Source organism: Microcaecilia unicolor, chromosome 11, assembly GCF_901765095.1.
Source record: "Microcaecilia unicolor chromosome 11, aMicUni1.1, whole genome shotgun sequence".
In the NCBI taxonomy this organism is placed as follows: domain Eukaryota; kingdom Metazoa; phylum Chordata; class Amphibia; order Gymnophiona; family Siphonopidae; genus Microcaecilia; species Microcaecilia unicolor.
In genome coordinates, this window is record NC_044041.1 from 198,677,814 (window position 1) to 198,689,823 (window position 12,010).

Below are 12,010 nucleotides of genomic sequence, written 5' to 3' on the forward strand. Positions count from 1 at the left end.
CGGTGGTTGGGAGGCAGGGCTGGTGGTTGGGAGGCGGGGATAGTGCTGGGCAGACTTATACGGTCTGTGCCAGAGTCGGTGGTGGGAGGCGGGGATAGTGCTGGACAGACTTGTACGGTCTGTGCCAGAGCCGGTGGTTGGGAGGCAGGGCTGGTGGTTGGGAGGCGGGGATAGTGCGGGGCAGACTTATACGGTCTGTGCCAGAGTCGGTGGTGGGAGGCGGGGCTGGTGGTTGGGAGGCGGGGATAGTGCTGGACAGACTTGTACGGTCTGTGCCAGAGCCGGTGGTTGGGAGGCGTGGCTGGTGGTTGGGAGGCGGGGATAGTGCTGGGCAGACTTATACGGTCTGTGCCAGAGTCGGTGGTGGGAGGCGGGGCTGGTGGTTGGGAGGCGAGGATATTGCTGGGCAGACTTATACAGTCTGTGCCAGAGCCGGTGGTTGGGAGGCGTGGCTGGTGGTTGGGAGGCGGGGATAGTGCTGGGCAGACTTATACGGTCTGTGCCAGAGTCGGTGGTGGGAGGCGGGGCTGGTGGTTGGGAGGCGGGGATAGTGCTAGGCAGACATACGGTCTGTGCCAGAGCCGGTGGTGGGAGGCGGGGCTGGTGGTTGGGAGGTGGGGATAGTGCTGGGCAGACTTATACGGTCTGTGCCAGAGCCGGTGGTTGGGAGGCGGGGCTAGTGCTGGGCAGACTTATACGGTCTGTGCCCTGAAGAGCACAGGTACAAATCAAAGTAGGGTGTTCACAAAAAGTAGCACATATGAGTTTATCTTGTTGGGCAGACTGGATGGACCATGCAGGTCTTTTTCTGCTGTCATCTACTATGTTACTATGAGTATGATGAGCTACTTTTTGAAAGAGTTTGTTCAAAGGTGGAAACATGTTCCACCATGTCAAGATGGATACCTTCCCTAGTATTTCCCAACCACTGTGCTATGAGACCAGAACATGCCTGAGCTCTGCTCTCCAGTAATGAAATACCCAAAACCCAGGCTCCAATCACTATCCCAAATATTGTGATGACTTTGATATCTGCAGCATAAGGGGCAGATCTTTGATAAAGCCATGAGGCGAAACATGGCACCTGTTGGATAACACAGCCCCCTTGCTGATCTTTGTTGTTCAAGAACGTTTGACAGCTTGGAACGGTGCTGCTGAGGTCTTTAAACAAAAAAATTGTAATATACTTTATACACATTTTTATCCTAAATAGTATGTGGATATTTGAGCTCTGCTCTCAGCATCTCACAGGAACAAGAAACACTGGCGGTGGTTCTTAAACGCACGGGAGCTCTTGTCTGCGTACATGACTATTCTTCCTAGGGTAAGAATGAGCATCAGAACATAGGAATTAACTGGTAGCCTACGGAAGTCAGCTGATCCCCCACTTCCTGCAGCAGGACCAATTGCACGTTGCACCGCCTTCTCTCCTCTCTCATGAACCACCTCCTTTGAGTCTTTCCAGCCAATGGTGGGGCTCTCTGTGCTTTTCTCTCCATATTGGCACTGTCTTTCTCCGTGGAGATTATTTATTGCATTTGTATCCCACATTTTCCCACCTCTTTGCAGGTTCACCAGCCAACAATTTTGTTAATGTGGGTACGTTGTGGACTTGAAATGACTGGGAAATGTCTTCTGCAAGCTGGAATAAACTATTGAACTATAATGTCACACCTTGGCTCACCAACTTGTTCACCACATGCAGTGGTGTGGCGGAATAGCCTACTGGTTAGAGCATTGGGCTGAGGACCAAGGAAGCCTGGTTTAAATCCCACTGTGGCTCCTTGTGATCTTGGGCAAGTCACTTAACCCTCCATTGCCTCAGGTACAAACTTAAGGGGGTCTTTTACTAAAGCTTAGCTCGAGTTACCTGCAGCAGGGACCATTTTATTCCTATGGGCCCTGCTGAAGATAAGTTGAGCTTAACTTTAGTAAAAAAAACCCTTAGACTGTGAGTCTTCCAGAACAAGGAAACCTTACTGTACGTGAACGTAACTTGCCTTTAGCTAGAACTTAAAAATAGTGTTGTTTTTGAATAAATGCAATGTACAGGCCTCCCACTGATAAATGGTTGTTGGCAGGCACAAAAGATTAAAAAACATTTACAAACAGGGCTTTCAGCTTTCACAAGTGAGTAGGCTTCCAAATGCATCTCTTTAGTAAATGAATTGTTGGTGTTCAAATTCTTTGTAAAGCTGTTCCACTTCCCCCTCCTCCATGTGCTGCCAACTTGCTGCTCTTTGCATTCTGAGAACCTGAATTGTTGCTTTAGGGTTGTAGGTGAACTGGCTTGAGGTACTGAATTAATCACATACAAGATAAAGCAGTAAGTTTTCATCCATGCAGTTTGTTTCATAGGTTGCTAAATTTTAGCTCTGGTGCTAACCGTGTTTGTCAAGCTTCTGCTTTGGGTCACATAGCCAAAGATTAATTAATCCCTGCACTCCACCCCCCACCCCCTGGAATTTGTATGCAGCCTGAGTTTTAACAGGTTCCTCTTTCATAGACATTATGGAAGCATATTGACAAACAATGGCAAGATCACAGTGCCAGGATACACAAGATTTTTGCAAGTCCTGGCATGTACAGCAAAGAGCCTTTTGTGTGAAATACCTCACGGGCACAACAGAAGTCCTGGATTTGTAATCATGAGACTTAGCTGAAAACTTTATAAAGAGACAAGTTTTTGGTTAGGAGCACTGCCTGAAGAACGGACGAGGAAGTTTGAGTACCAGGCGGTGAAGGGTTCCCTGCAGCTTCCTTGTAAACTATTTCAGTACCACAGGACCCCTCCTTGAGTACAGCACAAATACCTTGATACTATTATAATGGCCTTAAAGGTGTACAAAAAAATGTAACCTTGTGTAGTGAAATGATACAGGCTATAAAGAGTCATAACCTTTATATTTTTGCTTGGTTTAACCATATTAGGAAGTGATTTCGCCCTCTGTCCGTCTTCCTTTCTCTCTCACACACCTTGCTGGTATAGTTAGAGATACATACATCTACTATACTTCATTCTTCCTTGGTTAGTGTTAAAGGGATTCTAGATTTAGTTCAAACTGAGATACATTCAGCTAAACTAGGTACTGTCCTATCCCCAAAGGGCTTACAATCTAAGTTTGTACTTGAGGCAAGGGCAAGCAGTGGGATTTATTTGAACCAGGCTTCCCTGGTTCTCAACCTACTGCTTATGATCACTGACCTGCTTCTCCAAGTACAAGATTTGTATTTCTGCTTGGGGGGGGGGGAGCAGAAGAATGAATCAGTCATGATTTGGAATGTGGTGAGAGCTGCTCAGCTTCTCAGACATAGCCTAATGGTTAGAACTGAGAACCAGGGAAGCCAGGGTTCAAATCCTGCCTCTCTTACTGTCGGCCCTTGCGATCCAGGGTAAGCCACTTTTAACCCTAAAGGCATGGTGCACAGGAATGAGGTTATTCCTTTTGCTGAAGTACATGATAGAGGCATGGTCTCCCCCAGCAGCAGTGGCCATTGTAGCAGCCTTTTCATTTGGAACTTCAAGAAGGACCGTATGAGTGGAAAATATGCAGTTTTGTTCAAGGACAGCTGGGGAGAGGATAGGTGTTGGTAAGGAAGTTGCTGTTATACACTGGAATTTCTTATGCATAAAAATGACCCTGAAGAACTCCGAAGACCATGATACCTCTTGCTTTGGTTCTTTCTGTTCCCAGACTGATCTGTGAGAATTAAAAATGCTCATTATCCTACAACTTGACTTCTGTATTGCAAGGAGATGCAGCTGTTTGTGAAGAAGTTGGATTACAAGTTAGGGGAAAGGGGAGATAAGACTTGATATACTGCCATTCTGTGGCTCCAATCAAAGAGGTTTACATATTATATATGGGTACTTATTTTTTGTACCTGGGGCAATGGAGGGTTAAGTGACTTGCCCAGAGTTACAAGGAGCCACAGCTATTCTGTACAAGACATTGCAGAATCTGTAAGCAGGGTTCCTGCTATTCCATGACTGTGGGGAGACTGAAACATCTGTGCATTTGTACATAATTTTCTAGTTTCTGCACAATCACTGTGAGAAAGTGGAGCTCGGCGCTGGTTTGGGGAGCTGGTAGTTTATGATGTGTTCTTGCTCTCTCCCTTTGCCAATTCTTCAGCTTCCACACTCCCACAACCTTCTCCTCTGCCACCCGGGGCCAAGCTCTTCTGCGAACCACATGGCTCACAGCAACAGTGGGCCTTAGATGGCAGAGGTGGAATGATGCGGTGGCAGAACATTACATTTAGAAGACTGATGAATCAGCGCAAATACATCTAACGGATGGCCATACAGGCCAGGCTAACTTCCCCAGTGGGTAATCATACAAGGGGTCTCTGCAGGTACAAAAATGGCCTGAGGGCTTGCACAGAACAGACAACGCTTTACCTATTCTGGAAGTGCTCTTTCCCAAAGAATCTGCAGAAAGAAATTGGCATACAATTGGAAAACATATCTCATGGAAAAACATGCCCGCCTCCCAAATGCTATTGTAGAGACTGGGTCTTAAAGATAATACTTGTGGGGAATCATCAAAGATATCTAGAAGTTTGGCTGCAGCAGGAATGAAACTGAGCTAACTGGATACTGCTTGACATCCTTACGATGACAGAGGTGTCACTGTCATCTATTACATATCACTCAGAACGTAGGACTCAACTTTTTAAAACCATTTGGGGTGCTAAACCCAATGGAAATGATTTTTCCTTGAACACAATCAAGAAATGTGTTCACTATTGTGGATACTCAAAGCAGCCAAAGAGCTAGCTCCTATGCTCACATATTTCCTCTGCACCATGTATCATGTTGGTAATAAATAGAATAAAATAAAACATAGAAAATAAGATGATACCTTTTTTATTGGACTAAATACATTTTTTGATTAGCTTGTTTTTTTCTTCTTCATATCAGAAATCGTGTATTATGCTGATTTATAAGTACATAAGTAATGCCACACTGGGAAAAGACCAAGGGTCCATGGAGCCCAGCATCCTGTCCATGACAGCTTCCCAAACGTACAAACATTCTATACATGTTATTCCTGGAACTGTGGATTTTTTCCCAAGTCCATTTAGTAGCGATTTATGGACTTGTCCTTTTAGGAAACCGTCTAACCCCTTTTTAAACTCTGCTAAGCTAACCGCCTTCACCACGTTCTCCGGCCACGAATTCCCAGAGTTTACGTGCAAGGAGTACAAGCACAAGTGCCACCCCCATCCCACAAAGGTTCCCTTGAGAAAAACGCAGCGAAAGTTCCATTTCTAATACAGCGCCACTGACGTCATCCATCCCCACCCCCTCGGAAGCGCAGTGAGGTCAGCACGCACGTGACGTACGGGCCGCCTGGCTGAGAGACTCAACCTTAACCCCCAGCGAGCGAGTGGCGGTTGTTGGTCCCTCGCCGGCTGCCGTAGCTGGGGTGGCGCTGAGGGAGGCGGGTAACAGGAAGTAGGATGGGAAAGGAAGGAACTGCTGCTGTGGGGGTGACTGACTGACTGGCGCTGTCGTCTTCGGCTGTAACGTCCGAGGTTGTTTTTTTTTTAAATTGAGAAGAATTTGTTGTTTTGTTTTTATTATTATTTGCCGGTGAAGGGACCGAGGCCCTGCTGTTAACGGACGGGGCGTCACTGTGTGTGTGAGCGTTACAGGGGAGACTCGCGCTGGGTCTGGGGGGGGAGGGGCGGTGGCGGCGGTTTCCAGGTTCCCCCCTCCCCCCTTCTTTCAACGGTTCCGCTGCTCCCTCCCCCCTCTCCCCCCGGCTAATGGACGGCCGCCGGGGTCACCGGTATTGACACCCCCGAGCCGGGGGGGGGGTGGGGGTGGGGTAGCCATGAGCGAAAACAACGCCGACTTCATCACTGTGTACCTGGGGGAGGACGAGGAGGAGGAGGAGGAGGAAGAGGAGGACGAAGACGACGAGGAGGAGGAGGAGGAGGAGAAGATGGTGCGGCTGGCGGAGAGGAACGGGCTCCTGCTGTCCCCCTGCTCCTCGGGCACCGTCTACGACCGAACCACCGTCCTGATCGAGCAGGACCGAGGGCCCCTGGACGATGACGACGACGAGGAGGAGGAGGAGGAAGACGTCCATTTCTACCTGCCGGAGGGTCACGACGATGCCTTCCACCTGATGGCCGACGACCCCGAGGGCATGGCCCAGGGCTACGTGCAGCACATCATCTCCCCCGACCAGATCCAGCTGACCATCAACCCCGGCTCCACGCCCATGCCCAGGAAGATCGAGGGGGCCACGCTGACCCTGCAGTCCGAGTGCCCCGAGACCAAGAGGAAAGAAGTAAGTGGGCGGAAATGATTCCTGTTTATGTAGGGGCCAATGAAATATAGCCCACCCTGCCTAGGGGCTGGTATGAAAGGGGGGGGGGGGGGGGGGTTGGTGGAAGCCAGTTTGAATTTTTAACCTTGTAGCCAAGTGAAAGAATCTTGTGGGGCTGCGCAGTGAACATGACCCTGGTTTAGGAAGTGACACGGGCATGACAGTGGTCCGAAAGGGCTTGGGCAACATCGCCTCCTATTTATATAGGGGCCAATGAAATATAGCCCACGCTGCCTACGGGCTGGTATGAAAGGGGGGGAGGGTTTGGTGGAGACCAGTTTGAATTTTTAACCTTGTAGCCAAGTGAAAGAATCTTGTGGGGCTGCGCAGTGAACATGACCCCACTTTAGGAAGTGACACTGGGGCATAATGGAGACAGTGGTCCGAAAGGGCTTGGGCAACATCGCCTCCTATTTATATAGGGGCCAATGAAATATAGCCCACGCTGCCTACGGGCTGGTATGAAAGGGGGGGAGGGTTTGGTGGAGACCAGTTTGAATTTTTAACCTTGTAGCCAAGTGAAAGAATCTTGTGTGGCTGCGCAGTGAACATGACCCCACTTTAGGAAGTGACACTGGGCATGATGGAGACAGTGGTCCGAAAGGGCTTGGGCAACATCGCCTCCTATTTATGTAGGGGCCAATGAAATATATCCCACCCCGCCAACGGGCTTGGGGGGGGGGGGGGGGGGTTGGTGGAAACCAGTTTGAATTTTTAACCATATAGCCAAGTGAAAGAATCTTTGGGGCTGCGCAGTGAACATGACCCTGGTTTAGGAAGTGACACTGGGGCATGATGGAGACAGTGGTCCGAAAGGGCTTGGGCAACATCGCCTCCTATTTATGTAGGGACCAATGAAATATATCCCACCCTGCCTACAGGCTGGTATGAAAGGGGGGCGGAGGGGTTGGTGGAGACCAGATTGAATTTTTAACCATATAGCCAAGTGAAAGAATCTTGTGGGGCTGCACAGTGAACATGACCCCAGTTTAGGAAGTGACACTGGGGCATGATGGAGACAGTGGTCCGAAAGGGCTTGGGCAACATCGCCTCCTATTTATGTAGGGGCCAATGAAATATAGCCCACCCTGCCTAGGGGCTGGTATGAAAGGGGGGGGGTGTGGAAACCAGTTTGAATTTTTAACCATGTAGCCAAGTGAAAGAATCTTGTGGGGCTGCGCAGTGAACATGACCCTAGTTTAGGAAGTGATACTGGGGCATGATGGAGACAGTGGTCCGAAAGGGCTTGGGCAACATCGCCTCCTATTTATGTAGGGGCCAATGAAATATAGCCCACGCTGCCTACGGACTGGTATGAAAGAGGGGGGAGGGTTTGGTGGAAACCAGTCTGAATTTTTAACCATGTAGCCAAGTGAAAGAATCTTGTGGGGCTGCGCAGTGAACATGACCCCACTTTAGGAAGTGACACTGGGGCATGATGGAGACAGTGGTCCGAAAGGGCTTGGGCAACATCGCCTCCTATTTATGTAGGGGCCAATGAAATATAGCCCACGCTGCCTACGGACTGGTATGAAAGAGGGGGGAGGGTTTGGTGGAAACCAGTCTGAATTTTTAACCATGTAGCCAAGTGAAAGAATCTTGTGGGGCTGCGCAGTGAACATGACCCCACTTTAGGAAGTGACACTGGGGCATGATGGAGACAGTGGTCCGAAAGGGCTTGGGCAACATCGCCTCCTATTTATGTAGGGGCCAATGAAATATAGCCCACCCTGCCTAGGGGCTGGTATGAAAGGGGGGGGGGGTGGAAACCAGTTTGAATTTTTAACCATGTAGCCAAGTGAAAGAATCTTGTGGGGCTGCGCAGTGAACATGACCCTAGTTTAGGAAGTGATACTGGGGCATGATGGAGACAGTGGTCCGAAAGGGCTTGGGCAACATCGCCTCCTATTTATGTAGGGGCCAATGAAATATAGCCCACGCTGCCTACGGACTGGTATGAAAGAGGGGGGAGGGTTTGGTGGAAACCAGTCTGAATTTTTAACCATGTAGCCAAGTGAAAGAATCTTGTGGGGCTGCGCAGTGAACATGACCCCACTTTAGGAAGTGACACTGGGGCATGATGGAGACAGTGGTCCGAAAGGGCTTGGGCAACATCGCCTCCTATTTATGTAGGGGCCAATGAAATATAGCCCACCCTGCCTAGGGGCTGGTATGAAAGGGGGGGGGGGGGGGGGTGTGGAAACCAGTTTGAATTTTTAACCATGTAGCCAAGTGAAAGAATCTTGTGGGGCTGCGCAGTGAACATGACCCTAGTTTAGGAAGTGATACTGGGGCATGATGGAGACAGTGGTCCGAAAGGGCTTGGGCAACATCGCCTCCTATTTATGTAGGGGCCAATGAAATATAGCCCACGCTGCCTACGGACTGGTATGAAAGAGGGGGGAGGGTTTGGTGGAAACCAGTCTGAATTTTTAACCATGTAGCCAAGTGAAAGAATCTTGTGGGGCTGCGCAGTGAACATGACCCCACTTTAGGAAGTGACACTGGGGCATGATGGAGACAGTGGTCCGAAAGGGCTTGGGCAACATCGCCTCCTATTTATGTAGGGGCCAATGAAATATAGCCCACCCTGCCTAGGGGCTGGTGTGAAAGGGGGGGGGGGGTGTGGAAACCAGTTTGAATTTTTAACCATGTAGCCAAGTGAAAGAATCTTGTGGGGCTGCGCAGTGAACATGACCCTAGTTTAGGAAGTGATACTGGGGCATGATGGAGACAGTGGTCCCTGTTAGCAGCCTTCCTCTTTCGTTCTTAATTATGTGAAAAGGCTTTGTAAACTAGCATTTGGTTTAAAAAAATGATTCGGTGATGATCCATCTCTTTACTGTGTCAGGGGATGAACTGGCATCATTTAATTCATACTTGGTACTTCTGAAGGCAACCAAGGCTCTGCTTTCACCTGGGTATTCTGCAAGGTGTACCTGCTATCTGCCTTTAGCTCTCTAATAAGAGGTATTCCTGGAACTCCCCTCCCCAACAGAACTGGAATGCTTAAAACTTTGCAGTCTTTGGTGTCATTTAATTATTATTTTTTTTAAATGCTCTCCCACCTCTCCTTCTGAGAATTGTATGAAATAGGATATTGGCTAATAATGCATTTACTAGAGAACATATTTAATTTAACACGTTCATTTACATTCCAGTTTGAGAAATTACATACATACATAGGGGCTCTTTTACTAAAGGTTAGCTCAAGTTATTTAGTAAAAGACTCCCATAATGTCTGTCAGTAAAACCAAACAATCCCATACATTTCTTCACATTTCCCCATCTTTCTTTAAAACCATAGATCATAATATGACAGGTAATACAGAATTGAATAATAAAAATCTCCTTTTTTAAAATTATAATTCTCTGTCAGTTTGAATTCTCTGATATTTCATGTTAGTAGATGAAAGAAATGCCATACCCACTAGGATTCTCATTAGAATTCAAGGGGCATGATCCTAACCAAAGTTTTACATAGCCATACATTAGGAAAAAAAATGGAACCAGGTTTGTGTTGGAACAATTCTTAGTTCAGCAGTCCCATAACAAGTGTTGGCAACATTTCCCTTGCCAAGTTTAAGTAAAGGGAGCTGAACTGTAACAGGATAGTTCTGTTTTGTTTGGGGAATTATTTAACTGAAAGATCTGTTAAAAAAAATTGTACAGACTAAATGTAGTCAGGTTTCCTCCAGTGATCTTTTTGTATTTATATATTGCTTTATATTATTTATTAGAATTTTGCTCACACCTTTTTCAGTAGTAGCTCAAATCTAAGTGTGTACTTAAGGCAATGGAGAGGTAAGGGGTCCTTTTATTAAGATGTGCTGAAAAAATGACTTGCGGTAGTGTAAGCGCAGGTTTTGGCCGTGTGCCGATCATGTAAAAAGGCATTTTTAAAAATTTTTTGACAAAATTGGACGTGCGAGAAAATCAAAATTGCTGCATGTCCATTTTGGGTCTGCGACCTTACCGCCAGCCATTGACCTAGCAGTAAAGTCTCACATGGTAACCGGGCTATAATGACCTACGCGCGTCAAATGTCACTTCGCGTGTCCGAAAATAAAAATTATTTTTTTGACGTGCATATCAGACGTTCGCCAAAAATGAAATTACCGCAAGAGCCACATGGTAGTCGTGTGGTAACTCCATTTTGGCGCGCGTTGGGCGTGCATAGACGCTTATGCGGCTTAGTAAAAGGGCCCCCTAAGTGACTTGCTCAGATCACAAGGAGCAGCAGTGTGGGATTTGAACCATGTACCTCTCCACTAGGCCATCTCTCTCTCTATCTATCCATTCATTCATTTATTCATTCATTCATTCATTTTATTTTAGATCTATTTCCTGCACTTGGTTGGAAGGTGGTTGTAATAAGTTATTTCAGGCCTTGAGCAATTTTATTTGACCTAGGCACTAAGTCAAAAAGTTAAGCCAGTGAATGAGCTCTGAGCTTCTACAGAGGTTGAAGATGGGGAGTCCGGTGGTGGGTTAGGGGCACATTACTAAAGCATAGCATGCACTAAATGCTTATATGGGCTTCTTAGCATCTAGCGCATCTAAGCTTTAGTAAAAGAGCCCCTTAGATAAAACTTAGCTCTCTAGAGCCTGGCTTCTTGGAGATCTGCTGCTGCTGCTTTTGGGCCTGATTCACTAAGACTGTTTTTGCATTTTGTCTCTGTAGAGGGCAATAAAACTTCCCAAATTAGTCTTTCTTCCCCTCCTACATTAATTTTCACCAGTCTTCCTTTTAAGCTCCATCTCTACCAGTCTAAATTCCTAAATTACTTCCCCACCACCCAACCATCCTCCCTAGCTAGCCCATCTCCCGCCCATTGCAGTTTGGCTGGTTGGGAAGGTTGAAAGAGGGTGCAATCACCCCAAACCCCTAGCTGGTTTATCAGGCACTCCTCCTCATCTTACTGGCTCCTGATGCTCCTCCTGTTCAACGCTCTTACCCTCTGATGCTGATATTATGACTTTACTGTACTGCAGCTGATGCCTCCTTCTCCAACTTTTTCATTCCTGTGTCTGTGTGTCCCTTGTTTGATTTGCATGATTTCTAACTAAACTCCTGTGATGGTCTCATGAGACTAGTGTGAAATTGAACCATGCTGTGCCTGAAGTTTTAGCTGAGTCAGGCAGATGCAGGAAGGAGCTGTTCAGAAGCTGCAGCAGCATAAGGCTGTTTGGGCAAGCAAATCCTGAGCGCCATGGCAACCTGGTGCCTGAGATCTGTTGAATCCTGATTTGTTATAATCATTATCTCCCCCCCCCAATTGCTTTAGGGTAATCAACATACCTAATTACTGTGATTTGTTTTCTATTATTTGCCTGGTTTATCCTTAATGTGTTTGTGTGTGTTCTATCTGGTTTTCAATTTAAAAAAACAAATACACTGTATACTTTGCTTGGATGTTACTGGTTATGGTAAAGTAACCTAAAATTTAAAAAGCCAAATCTTATGTCTGCTTTTATCTTAAGAGATCAGTTTCTAGTATCACTGGATGCTTTTCTCAAAATATTAAACAGAGGGTGGCTGAAGTTTCACAAAGTACAGATTTAAAGTACTGTAATCAGATAGCTCAGAATGCTTTTTCTGTCTGAGCTCCTGTGATAATCTGTTACAAAAGCAAGCAGGTGCATTTGACATAGTACTCTAG

General features: G+C 47.0%; 1 protein-coding gene across 2 annotated transcripts in view; it reads left to right on the top strand.

Annotated features, from left to right (window-relative positions):
• The first annotated feature begins 5,551 nt into the window (after positions 1 to 5,551).
• The window catches only part of MTF1 (metal regulatory transcription factor 1), a 37,789-nt gene continuing 31,330 nt past the window's right edge, over positions 5,552 to 12,010 (top strand). For both annotated transcript variants that reach the window (XM_030217367.1, XM_030217368.1), the window contains exon 1: positions 5,552 to 6,308. In XM_030217367.1, coding sequence (XP_030073227.1) covers positions 5,847 to 6,308 — 462 coding nt within the window. In that variant the 5' untranslated portion in view covers positions 5,552 to 5,846. The remainder of the gene's footprint in view (positions 6,309 to 12,010) is intronic.